Raw genomic sequence first — 14,018 nt, forward strand, 5'->3', positions numbered from 1 at the left:
TTCCCACGAGCAGCAAAGTGCATCGGAGGAAGAGACTGATTATGAGGACTACAGGGCCTCCAACAAAACCCACAAGCTGACCATCATCGAGGTAACAGGGACTGAAAAAGACTTGGGGTTGTTTTCCGTTACCGGTAGGCCTAAAAATGATAATGAATATGTCAGACCATTTATGGTCATGGTGAGATGTAATGGTGTAAAGATCAAAATGGAGGTAGATACAGGCGCAGCCATGAGTATCATAAATGAGAAACTGTACAGACAGAGGTTTAGCAAGTGTAAACTAATGCCATATGATGTAAGTTTAAAAACTTATTCTTCAGAGCCGATTCCATTGTTGGGTAAATTCCAAATGAAAGTACAGTGTGGGGAGAAAACAGAACAGCTATCTTTGTTAGTGTGTAAGGGCCATGGGCCAACACTGATGGGTAGAAACTGCATCCAGTTCTTAAAGTTAGACTGGTCTAGAGTGAACCATGTACCGGTGGTAGTAGATCCACTGACTGAGATGTATCAGAAATACTTCCAGGTGTTTGAGAGAGACAGGGGGGTCATTTCAGGAGTAAAAGCATGGTTACAGGTGGTTAGCGACGCCACGCCCAAGTTTTGCAAAGCAAGATCAGTGCCTTATGCACTTACTACAGCAGTAGAACAGCAGCTAGACAGACTGCAAGAAAAAGGAGTATGGACCCCGGTAGAATATAGTGAATGGGCTACTCCCATAGTATGTATCCCCAAAACAAATGGAGAAGTCAGAATATGCGGGGATTATAAAGTGACAATAAACCCATGGCTAGAAGTAGACAAATATCCTCTGCCAAAGACACAAGACCTGTTTGCTAAACTAGCAGGTGGCAGGTATTTCACCAAGTTAGACCTCACACAAGCATATCAGCAAGTAGAGCTGGACGATGAATCCAAGCAGTACCTAACTATAAACACGCCTAAGGGGCTGTATCGTCTAAACAGGTTGCCATATGGAGTAGCAAGCTCCCCAGCAATATTCCAATGCATCATGGATCAGGTATTACAGGGGCTGCCAAGGGTGGTGTGCTATTTAGATGATATACTCATCACAGGGACGACAAAAGCCGAACACTGGGAAAATGTAGAACGAGTGCTGGAGCGGTTACAAGACAGAGGTGTAAGGGTGAACAAAGACAAGTGTGCCTTCTGCCAGCCAAGTGTTACATATTTAGGGCACAAAATAGACAAGGAAGGGTTACACCCCATAGAAGAGAAGGTAACAGCCATAGCAAATGCTCCCACCCCAAAGAATGTCACAAAACTGAGAGCATTCCTAGCCCTACTGACATATTATGGGAAGTTTATGGACAACTTATCCACTATCATAAAGCTTATGACTGAGTTGTTACAGAAAGACAAGCCATGGGTATGGTCTACTAAGTGCCAGGAAGCCTTTGAGAAGGCCAAGAGCCAGTTAACATCAGACACAGTGCTGACTCACTTTGACCCCCAGCTACCACTATTACTAGCATGTGATGCAAGTGCCTATGGGTTAGGAGCAGTGATAGCACATAGAATGGCAGATGGTAGTGAACGTCCAATCGCATATGCCTCACGCACGCTTAGCAAGACTGAGATCAACTACTCTCAAATTGAGAAAGAAGCACTAGGCATCATTTTTGGGATACAAAAATTTAGGGACTACTTATATGGAAGGAAATTCATATTAGTGACGGATCATAAGCCTTTAGTGAAGATTCTAGGGCCAGCAACAGGGGTGCCAGCATTAGCCGCTGCCCGCCTGCAGAGATGGGCATTACTCCTCTCAGCCTATCAGTATGACATAGTCTACAAACCCTCCTTACAGCATGCAAATGCAGATGGTCTGTCCAGGCTCCCAGTACAGGGAGAAGCACCAACGAGTAACCCAGAGTACAGAGTGTTTTGGTTAGAAGCAATGCCAGTCTCAGCCAAAGATATTAAAATCCAAACAGATAAAGACAGGGTGCTCACAAAAGTTAGGCATTTTATACAGACAGGATGGCCTGAACATGTAGCAGATGAAGAATTAAAGCCATACTCGAACAGACGTTACGAGCTCACAGTGGAAGCCGACTGTGTGTTATGGGGTTTACGGGTAATCATACCCATGACACTGAGACCTACACTCTTGAAATAGTTGCATGCAGAGCATTTGAGCATTGTGAAGACAAAAGCAGTAGCCAGAAGCCATTTTTGGTGGCCACGCTTAGATCAGGAAATAGAAAATATGGTAAACAATTGTATTTTATGCCAAGCAAACAGACACCTGCCCACCAAAGTGCCCGTACACCCATGGAAATGGCCAGAGCAGCCACGGGAACGAATCCACATCGATTTTGCAGAAAAAGGGAAACAGCAGTTTCTTTTGGTCAGTGATGCATACTCGCGCTGGCCAGAGGTCAAGCTTATGACCAGGACTACAGCTACAGCCCTAGTAGATGCAATGAGGGGCCTCTTTGCAGTGTGGGGGCTCCCCCAAGTGGTCGCTTCAGATAATGGCCCACAGCTAGTTTCAAGGGAGTTTGAAACCTTCTTAGAACAAAATGGTGTCAAACACATCAAGTCCGCTCCTTACAATCCTGCTTCCAATGGACAGGCAGAAAGGTTGGTCCAGACTTTTAAACAGTCTTTAGAGAAGCAGAAGGAATATGGGTACCCAGTGCAACAGTGCATTGATAGTTTTTTGTTTAGTTATAGGAACACTCCATCAACAACCACAGGGAAAACCCCAGCTGAGCTCTTTCTGAAAAGACAGGTTCGAACCAGGTTGTCGCTGATAAAGCCAAAATTCTCAGCACAGATGCAAGAGAAACACACAAAGGTTACAGGCAGTCCTAGAACCCTCCAGCGCAGTCAGAAGGTGAAGGTTAGGAAATTTCGGGGAGGGGATGGGAAGAAATGGAAACCAGGGGTGATAGAGCGAGCTCTAGGGCCAGTGACGTAGTCAAGGTAGAGGGGCAAACCCTCAAGAAACACATTGACCAGTTGATCACAGATAAGACCACAGACAACACAGGAGACCCAGAATTTGACATTGCAGAACATGTGTTTGTCAGGGCTCCAGAAACAGAGGTGGTACCCAGTGGTGAACTGGAAAGAGATGAAGCATCTGCTGCTACGGAAGCACCACGCACCAGACCACAGCGAAACAGGCGAGCACCTGATAGGTTAACTTTATAATGTGCTTAGGAGAAACATTGATTGTAAACAACTGTTCATTGAGTGTTGACTGTAACAGGAAAAAGAATGTCACTGCTGTGGGTGGAAAAGGGGTTTTATTTTTTTGTTGTTGTTGCAGATGAAAATATGAGAGGTTTAAAGTTTCTGGGGAGGAATGTGGTGTATTGATAAATGTTCTATCATTCACTGTTGATACGGAACTACTTATTGTTTACATGTTGTTGACCGGATGTAACCCCGCCCAGAAAGGATATAAATATTAGGTGCAAAAGCGCCAAAACCCACAACTGCGCTCTCCAATGCCTTGACAGTCAGGTGGACATGTACAGCCGAAAGATACGAATAAAAGCTCCTTTACATACAGTCATCTCCGGGTACTTTGTCACTAAGAACACAACACTAACCTTGCCACTGGGATTGCCAACCTCGTTGCTGTCTTGCAGTTGCTCCTGACAACCAGGAGACCGGAGCATGAATGATCGTGTAAGCAAGTGTAAGTAACGTAGATAGCTAGCTTGCTTGTCTAGCCCAGTACACCACCCTTTCTTACCTTTGGGGTTTCTGAGTTAGATTTTCTTACGTATTTCCGGATGAATTATAGCCTTATCTAGTTTATAACTTGTGTTTGGGGTTATCAGTTCAGACCCCCTCACGAACTAGCTAGGTAGGTAGCTAGCGCTTGCTAACAGTAGCCCCTAGATGTTTATGTTAGCTTAAATGAACTTGAACTGATAATTTCGGCACATGAGATAACATAATAGGTACATCTACAAACCAATTTGTGCCAAGGGTATTGTATTAGTTCAAATGCATCTACTTTCATTCACAGAGTCAACATGAGCAAGAGGAAAGTAACAGAAGATATCCGGTGCTTTTTGTATTTGAAATACATAATGACTGCCTACTTCATTATTTTCCTTTTTGTGTCACTATAGGCTAGCCTATCTGAAAGTTGTTTTTCTTTTACATAAATAAGACATTTCCACAATAAATTGATGTAGAAAAGGAGCAAATTGGTGCATACAAATTCACCAGAATGCAGGAAATTAAATGTGTTATGCTCAAAATTTCCAGCGGGAGGACCCCCTGACCCCCCCCAATGTTCAAGTGAAACTTACGCCCCTGCTCCTCTATCACACTGCCCACAGATCTAGTGGTGGAGCTGACTGCATGCCTCAGGAGGATGGGGATGACTCCAGAGCAGCTGCTCAGCCAACCAACATCTGAATACTGTGAGCCTTATGCTGAGTCAGTTTTATTAGTTCTTGTGGAGAGGTTACACCATCTGACAGAGCCACCAGTCTGCTCACATAAATCACCTCCATTAACCCCACTGCTAGGCCCCCTTGATGATCAGAGACATGAGGACTTTCACCCCAGCCAACAGACAAAAAGTGTATATCAGGGCCCTCAACCCACCATCCCAGACTTCAGTAGGGGGGACCCGTGTGAGTTTGCCAGGCTAAAGATCTCCCTGGAGAACCTTCCCCCTAGGGATGCAATGGAGAGGTTTAAATATCAGATCCTGGTAGACCACCTGAAATTTGAAGATGCACTGCTCATTGCAGACCCATATACAAACAGATTTGCCCTCACAGTGAGAGCCTTGGTGGGCATGCTCGACCAGCTGGGAGAGAAAGGCCATATTAAGCTTCAGTGTGGTTCCCACATTACTAGTTGGATGTCCAAGCTCCCACAAGGCATGCGGGCTGAGTTTATGAGGTATTTGTACCCCCTCCACATCCGTTTCCCTACTCTGCTCGACTTCGCTGACTGGCTGGAGTTCGAGCTGAGGATTCAAGAGTATGGTTATGAGTCTCAGCATAGAGAGGGCAAAGAGAACACTGAGGCAAAGAGGGAGAGACAGAAGGACTCAAAATCTGGTAGGCCAACCCCAGTCCTCCATGGGGCTGAACGGACTTCAAGCAGCCCTGCCGTCCCAGAGTCCTCATTCACCAAGGCCAGCCCACTAAGTAAAGTCATCCCTGTTGTGCCCATACTGCACCAATGACCAGCACTACCTGAACCAGTGCACTCATTTCAGCCAGCTTACCACTGAGCAGCAGAGTGCATGGGTCAAGAGTAACAGACGGTGCTGGCGTTGTGGCCACTCTCACCAGGCCGCACAGTGCAGACTGAAGGCCCACTGTAAGAGATGTGACGGCAGACATCTGGAGCCTCTCGATGACCTCAACACTAAGCCAAACCCAGAGAATACCTCATGCCTAATGAGTACCGCCAATGAAGTGCTTTACCTGGATAGGAAGTCCGGTTGCAGTCAGGTGCTCCTGAAGATGGCCAAGGTCATGCTACATAATGGAGAGCAGGCCATGGAGACCTATGCAATACTAGATGACGGATCAGAGCGGACCATGCTCCTTCCGGCCGCTGCCAAGGAGCTAAAATTTCAGGGGGAGCCAGAGCACCTTGCCTTGAGGACTGTGCATCAGGATCTCAGAGTTCTGCATGGTATGTCCATCTCCTTTTCCATTTCTCCTGCCAGTCACCCCCAAAAGACTTTCAAAATCCAGAGGGTCTTCACTGCCAATCAGCTGGGACTGGCGGAGCACTCACAACCTGTCAAGATGCTCCAGCGCAAATATAAGCGCCTGAAAGGCCTCCCCCTGCAAACGCTGGATCACATCCGTCCCATGGTGACTCATTGGGTCTGGCTACACTTATCTAATTACCCCAGTAGAGCCAGTCCATTTGGGACCCCCTGGAGGACCAGCTGCTGTGAAGACCAGGTTGGGCTGGACCATCCAGGGGCCCACCAGAGTTGTCCGCCAGCAGCTCCAGCCACAGCAGTCTCTGCATATAGCCATACAGTCGCCCTCTGATGAGCTCCTTCATCATGTGGAAAAGCTATGGCAATGGGACGTGGAGCCCTACAGGAGTGAAAAGATGGTCACACGATCAAGGCAAGACCAAGAAGCAGTGCACCTGCTGGAAACCAGAACAGTGAGGGTGGACGTTGATACAATACATTGTTATGCCACCCCCCTGCTGCGCATGAAGAACATGCCCTGTCTCTATCCCCACAATGTAATGGCAAGTCTGCAGAGCACTGAAAGACGCCTGATGAAAGACTCTTGCCGATTTAAGGTGTTTGTGGGCACCAGAGTCGCTGAGATCCAGGAGCTAACTGAAGCCCAAACCTGGAGGTACGTGGACGCCGAAAATAATCCCACAGACGACATCACCCGTGGGAAGACCCTAAGGGAGCTGGCTGAGAAGAACTGGTGGAGACACGGCCCAACATTCTTGTGCCTGTCGCCTCAGCGCTGGCCTACCAAGCCGGAGGCTGAGCCTTTGGATGGCACCGAGCTGCGTAAGGCTGCCTTCTGTGGCTCCATCACCACTGCTCCTCTTCCTTACCTAATCGATGCCAGCCAGCTTACTTGTTTCAGGGACATGGTAGAAGCTGTTGTGCAGTCACATCACGGGGTGGATAGTAACCAGTCCACTCCAGTTGCAAAAGACTATCAGGAAGCTGATATCAGGATGCTGAAAAAGACCTGCTGGGACAAGCCCAGACAGACTGCTTCGGAGGATCTCCAGCACTTGTTAGACAAAAAAATCTGTACCCTCCACCCAGGGGCGCGGGGGGGGGCAGAGGGTGCAATGCACACAGGCAGGGGCGCCAAAAGACCATTTGCAAAAAAATTATAATTAAAAAATATAACATGTAACTATGTATTCTAATCCAAAATTCTCATCTAAGTAATAATATTCATAAATATTTAACCTTTTAAAACCAAATAGGCCTATAACCAGAAATTGTTTACTGTACACTTTTACTTTTGGCACCCCCACTGATGCGGCGCCTGTGTGCATTGCAACCTCTGCACCCCCCCCCCCCCCCGTTGCGCCCCTGCCTCCACCAGCCGTTTGATCACCCTAGCTGCTGAATATGACAACTAACTGAAGCTGAACGGGTTGGAGGTAGACTGCGTCATTGTGACCTGCTGGACCCAGAGACCATTCACTCCATAGTCCTGGACCCGGTCCACCAGGTGACCAAACTCATCATTCAGGATCCTGACCGAGATCTCCGTCATACAGGCTCAGAGTGGCTCTTTGCAGAACTTAGTTGGAAGTACTGGATCCTCCGTGGAAGAGAGGCTGTAAAGCAGCACCAGCACTGCTGCCCTGACTGTCAGAGATGGAGGGCGAATCCTGCAGTACCACAGATAGCAGACCTACCCCCTGCCCGTCTGCGGCTGTTGAAACACCTTTTTTCTCTACAGGAATGGATTGTTTTGGGCCCTTCATGGTTAGAGTTGGACAGCGTAATGAGAAGTGTTGGGGCATACTATTCAAGTGCCTCACCACCCACGCTGTCCACATAGATGTCCTGAGTAGTCTGGACCAGGATTTATTCCGGATGGCCCTCCCGCGATTCATCTCACTCAGAGGAAAACCAGTGGAGCTTCTATCGGACCAGGTCACAAACTTCAAAGGAGGTGAGAGGGAGCTCCATAGCTCGTTTAAGGCTTTGCACCCCGCTCTAAAGTCAGAGCTGGCAAAACATCAGGTCAAATTTGTGTTCAACCCTTCCAAGTGCGCCTCACTTTGGTGGTGTATGGGAGAGGGAAATTAAATTGATCAAAGCTGCCCTGTATGTTACGACCCAGATACAGACTGTAACAGAAGAAATTCTGTGCATGGTACTGATTGAGGTAGAGGGCACCCTGAACTCAAAGCCCCTGGGGTATGTGTCCAGTGACGTCGCAGACCCTGACCCAGTAACACCGAAAATGCTCTTGATAGGGCGGCCTGACCCCTCGCTGCCTCAGGTGGTGTGCCTGGAGTGTGATCTGTTGAGCCGTCGTCGCTGGAGACACACACAGGTCCTGGCTGACCAATTCTGGAGGACATTTATCAGGCACTTCCTTCCATCTCCGCGGACACGTACCAAATGGCAGAAAGAGGCGGCCCCACTACAACCTGGCATTGTCGCCATGATCGTGGACCCACAACTCCCGAGAGCGCTTTGGCCTATCGGCCGCATCACCAAGGTCATCCCAGGCGCAGATGGGAGGATCAGAACAGCAGAGATTCAGGTGAATACCAGGAACTACACCCTGCCAGTTGCCCATCTAGTCCTACTTCCTGGCGTACCTGAGACAGCACTGGAGACCACCATTCCTTCTCAGGGACAGCAAATTTGACTGCAAATTTGGGGACGGCTGTTAGAAAGGTTCCAAATGTGTGTGTGTGTGTGTGTGTGTGTGTGTGTGTGTGTGTGTGTGTGTGTGTGTGTGTGTGTGTGTGTGTGTGTGGAGTACAATTTTTACCACCTTCCGTTGTGGGGCGGAACTTCCCTTTAACGTCTACGAGAACGTCGGACCTGTTTGAATAACGGACCGGAAACCGCCGTGAGGTTGCGGAGCGAGATTACCATATGAGTTGAGGGAGTTTGTTTACATTTTCCTCCTGTTCTCCGAAAGACCTGCTGTTGTGTTAATGTGCGTCCAGAGAAATAACCACATACACACGCGCGCACTTGTAAATAAACATCGCTGAAGATAACATATTTGCATTCTTGCCGGTGCACCACAGTGGTCACATTCCCAACTACAGTTACAGTCCAAGCTATCAATCCTCCATTACAGTGCCCATTCAAAGTGATATGCAAGTCTTTCTAAATGTAAAATGGGTACTAATGTACAGATTAATGTATTTGATGTGATGTTATATTTCGTGTTCTATGGGATGGACAGCAATATTACCTATATAATTCAGCTTCTGATTATTCTTGGTAAATTTCACATCCACAAATCTAAATGGTCTGACTCCTAACCCTGCTTTAATCGATTTGTTGTTGAACTCAAGCAGTATGGCACCCTAACTGAAAATGTAAAAAAATTATAAAAGTTATAAAGACTTTAGATATTTAGATATTTTAAAGACAGTACATTTTATTTGAACTCTGAAAGGACTTATAACGAATTGACTTTGAACTCCCCCGGTCTGTACAAAGTTGTTATTTTTTCTGTATGACAGTTGTATACTTCTGTTGTAAATAAAAGTTTTTGAGAAAAAAAGTACATGGCTGTAGCTAATGCTACGGGACTGTTGGGCTAAAGGACCTCCAGTTCTCATAAGTTTAAAAGTTTACAGATGGTTGGGATGTACCGTGTCAACTGGAAAAAGTAGCTCTAAGTCTTTTTTTTCTTCAAAACCCAGTACGAATAAACGTAGATAAAAAAAAACCCAAAACTTTTCGGTGCATATCAACGCCACCTACCGTACCGGAGTATGTAGAACAGGCTACAGGAAGGAAGGAAGAAGAAGATGAAGAAGAAGAAGAATTTTTTTCTTAGAAGTTTTTTAATCAAGACGTCAAATATATATATATTTTTAATCAAGACTTCAAATATGCAAACACATCAAACAAAGCCAGAATACTCTAAAATAACAGAGTAGGCTAAGAACAGAACATCAAACATGTCAGAGACAATGAGAAACAAAACAAACTCAGAGCCCTAGAAAGAGAGAGTTACGTCAACTCCGTAGACGTCAATGGGCTAATTATTTAACAGCAATGGCGGATCATGGGAGCCCCGGATAGTTCCAAACAGTGCGCATAGAATATGTGTCACGTTATAATATATATATATATATATATATATATATATATATATATATATATATATATATATATATATATATATATATATATATATATATACTACCGTTCAAAAGTTTGGGATCACCCAAACAATTTCGTGTTTTCCATGAAAAGTCACACTTATTCACCACCATATGTTGTGAAATGAATAGAAAATAGAGTCAAGACATTGACAAGGTTAGAAATAATGATTTGTATTTGAAATAAGATTTTTTTTACATCAAACTTTGCTTTCGTCAAAGAATCCTCCATTTGCAGCAATTACAGCATTGCAGACCTTTGGCATTCTAGCTGTTAATTTGTTGAGGTAATCTGGAGAAATTGCACCCCACGCTTCCAGAAGCAGCTCCCACAAGTTGGATTGGTTGGATGGGCACTTCTTTGAGCAGATTGAGTTTCTGGAGCATCACATTTGTGGGGTCAATTAAACGCTCAAAATGGCCAGAAAAAGAGAACTTTCATCTGAAACTCGACAGTCTATTCTTGTTCTTAGAAATGAAGGCTATTCCATGCGAGAAATTGCTAAGAAATTGAAGATTTCCTACACCGGTGTGTACTACTCCCTTCAGAGGACAGCACAAACAGGCTCTAACAGGTACTATTTAATGAAGATGCCAGTTGGGGACCTGTGAGGCGTCTGTTTCTCAAACTAGAGACTCTAATGTACTTATCTTCTTGCTCAGTTGTGCAACGCGGCCTCCCACTTCTTTTTCTACTCTGGTTAGAGCCTGTTTGTGCTGTCCTCTGAAGGGAGTAGTACACACCGGTGTAGGAAATCTTCAATTTCTTAGCAATTTCTCGCATGGAATAGCCTTCATTTCTAAGAACAAGAATAGACTGTCGAGTTTCAGATGAAAGTTCTCTTTTTCTGGCCATTTTGAGCGTTTAATTGACTCCACAAATGTGATGCTCCAGAAACTCAATCTGCTCAAAGAAGTGCCCATCCAACCAATCCAACTTGTGGGAGCTGCTTCTGGAAGCGTGGGGTGCAATTTCTCCAGATTACCTCAACAAATTAACAGCTAGAATGCCAAAGGTCTGCAATGCTGTAATTGCTGCAAATGGAGGATTCTTTGACGAAAGCAAAGTTTGATGTAAAAAAAATCTTATTTCAAATACAAATCATTATTTCTAACCTTGTCAATGTCTTGACTCTATTTTCTATTCATTTCACAACATATGGTGGTGAATAAGTGTGACTTCTCATGGAAAACACAAAATTGTTTGGGTGATCCCAAACTTTTGAACGGTAGTGTATATATATATATATATATATATATATATATATATATATATATATATATATATATATATATATATATATATATATATATATATTAATGTAAAAATCTGAAAATTTGGTTAGTGGTTACCAGAAATCGCGGCTAAGCAGTTCATTTAAATGACCCGCCAAGCTTCGTTTGGTACTATTCGGCGGCTAAATGAACCACGTGACCCTTCTCGCGTTCTGACCCCTCATTTACGCAACTCTCTCTTTCTAGGGCTCTGAACAGATAGTAAATTAAAAGAGATAAATAAAATAGAATAAAATAGGACAATACAATATTCCAGGGGTTAAATTACATTAAATCATTCAAATGCAAAGAATAATTTTTGGGCATTTCTGTTTTTCATACCTTTTAGAGATTTGGAGAAAGTTACCAATTCGGTCTTAAAGGCTGCCAAACGGGGTTGCGTTTTGCAAATTTACATTTGTGTATAAAATATTTTGCCAAAATAATTACATTATTCATCAAGAATTCGATCTATCTTCCATAACACTTACTAGTAGAAATGGAGGTAAAGCACCAATGCTAGACTTCATCCATACATACAAAAATTATAAGAAATGTTACAGTGGAAAAATAAATGATCCGTTGTTTCTATGTCAGTCTTGCAAAATTGACAGAAATGACAGAGTACATTACATTTTAATCTTATAAATTAACTGGAGGGGTAAATATCATTAATTATCTTGAAGTGAACCTCTTTGGCTTTGGGGGGATAGGGAATGAGATGTATGTTTTTCTAATTTTATGGGCATTCAAATTTGAGTACATGTCGAAAATATAATTCCCTTTTAAAGGGTTAGGATAACATCAACAGTTTCTAATACTGCAGGTTCTAGAAGACGAAGAAGAAGAAGAAGAAGAAGAAGAAGAAGAAGAAGAAGAAGAAGAAGAAGAAGAAGAGGACGAAGAGGACGAAGAAGCAGAACAAGAGGGAAAAAGACGAAGAAGAAAAAGGAAAAAAAACACTATGGTTCGGGGCGTCTTTGCGAGCTAGATTTGCAAGTTTGCAAGGCGATCCTTCATGTTCATATCGGGTGTGACAAGTCTTGTAAAAAGCAATCTTCGTCACGGTTACAAACATTCGTTTTCCGCTTAGTTATCGATTCTCGCATGCGCATTGCGCAAATCGCCAACCCTCCCCAAATAGAACTACAAACCTTCCCTAGACGCCCGTCTTTTGTAGTCTTTAAGCAATGTATTCTCGTCGACTGTGGTTGTTTCAGCGCCATTTTTTGCCAAATTATATAGGTGATGTACAGTTGGAAGCCATCGAATAATTGTATCTTTGCTTGAAGCGTCAAGGACGGGTTCGTTTATTCACCCGATGCTACCGCCGTGCTCCGGAGATGTCTGCGGAAATGCTCAGGTAAATAAATTGCTAATTAAACAGCTATACCTGGGGGGGGGGCATTAAACAACTAATGCTAGCCTTAGCAAACGATACCTGTCTCTCCAGTGTTAGCAACTTGTGACATTTTAAACCAGGCAAAAATGTCAAGACGAAAAAAAAACAACCCCTGTTATTTGAAGCGTTGTTGGTTTAGGATTTCTGGCAGTATTTGGCTAAACAGTGTATACGAAAGTAAAACGTAGGCTATCAAATCTAAGTAGCTAAGCTGAACGGGCTATTCTACCGAAACTGTGATTAAAATGAAACTCGCTGATGTGTATAAAATGATTTTGAACAGTTTAGCCCTGGCCATAACATTCAGCATTACGTGACTACATCACAAAGCCATTTGGAAAAGGAAAATAAGGCTCGAATTTGAGAAAACTACTTGAATAGTCACCGCCCAGTTTGGTGATTTTTTTTTATTTTTGCAATTACGAAACATTACAAAAGACATTTATACGCAGAGATACCTACATAAACAGACACTATTAAAACCATTGTCAGGGGGAGGGAATGCATATTATAAAGATGCCACAAATACCAATTCAATATTGTGAGACCGCAGATGGGTATATGGCGATATATATCGTGTGATGATAGAAAAAGTCTATCGTTTCATGTTAAGCTCTATCGTTTATTTCGTTGTGTCGCAAATCACACTCTTGACGGCAATATTTTTCGTCATTTGGGCGACCCTTCCCGCTCTTTGCACAGCACGGACGCAGGCAGGAAATTTGCATGAAGGTAATACAAACAAACATGGAGGACACTGAACGTAAAGGCCGTGACACACTAGGGCGACGGTCGGCCTTCGGCCAATGTCAGGCCGTCGGTCAGCGGCTGTGGCCCTAGGCTGTGTCCGAAATCGCTCACTATATTGTCCACTATATAGTGAGTTCGCCATTTTGTACCCGATCTGTTACGGAAACCCGATGTTTTAGGCATGCGCGAAATGCGTCTACTTCCTGTCGGCGTCTGTCGAAGCAATTTACGGCTCGACGATATATCGAAGCAATTTACGGTAGTTTCTGGGATTTAAATGAAATAATGTTAGCTTTGTTTTTATTAATTTTGAAATAGATTATAATTTTTTTTCATATTAAGTAAATACACCCCCCCTCATTTTTGTAAAGAACGTCTAACACATGGCGCTAATGAAATAGAAGATTACACTTTTACTTATCGAACAAACACCTTTCTCCTGTTTTGATAAAGAATAATATGTGGAGTCAATTTCGTCATCCATTAACAAAAAAGGCTTGGTAAAACGCTTACATTACTTGAATAAAGTGATTGTTAAAAAAAACCAAAACTAAATTACCCTAGCTATTCATTCCAGTATTGAAATTATATATGCAGTGATTCAAGTACTTTCTTTAACTGGACAGTACAAGCCTATTTCATGCCATAAGCAATCATCAGCTGCTGATGATTGCTTATGCTTATAGTGATGTATTGTAAAATAAACTTTCACAATACATCACCATGATGGTGCAGCATCAGCAGT

General features: G+C 43.8%; 1 protein-coding gene across 2 annotated transcripts in view; it reads left to right on the top strand.

The window, feature by feature from the left end:
* The first annotated feature begins 12,340 nt into the window (after positions 1-12,340).
* Positions 12,341-14,018, top strand: part of LOC130117200 (transcriptional regulator ATRX-like) — a 103,133-nt gene continuing 101,455 nt past the window's right edge. For both annotated transcript variants that reach the window (XM_056285371.1, XM_056285372.1), the window contains exon 1: positions 12,341-12,484. In XM_056285371.1, coding sequence (XP_056141346.1) covers positions 12,465-12,484 — 20 coding nt within the window. In that variant the 5' untranslated portion in view covers positions 12,341-12,464. The remainder of the gene's footprint in view (positions 12,485-14,018) is intronic.

Source organism: Lampris incognitus, chromosome 8 (genome assembly GCF_029633865.1).
Source record: "Lampris incognitus isolate fLamInc1 chromosome 8, fLamInc1.hap2, whole genome shotgun sequence".
NCBI lineage: Eukaryota > Metazoa > Chordata > Actinopteri > Lampriformes > Lampridae > Lampris > Lampris incognitus.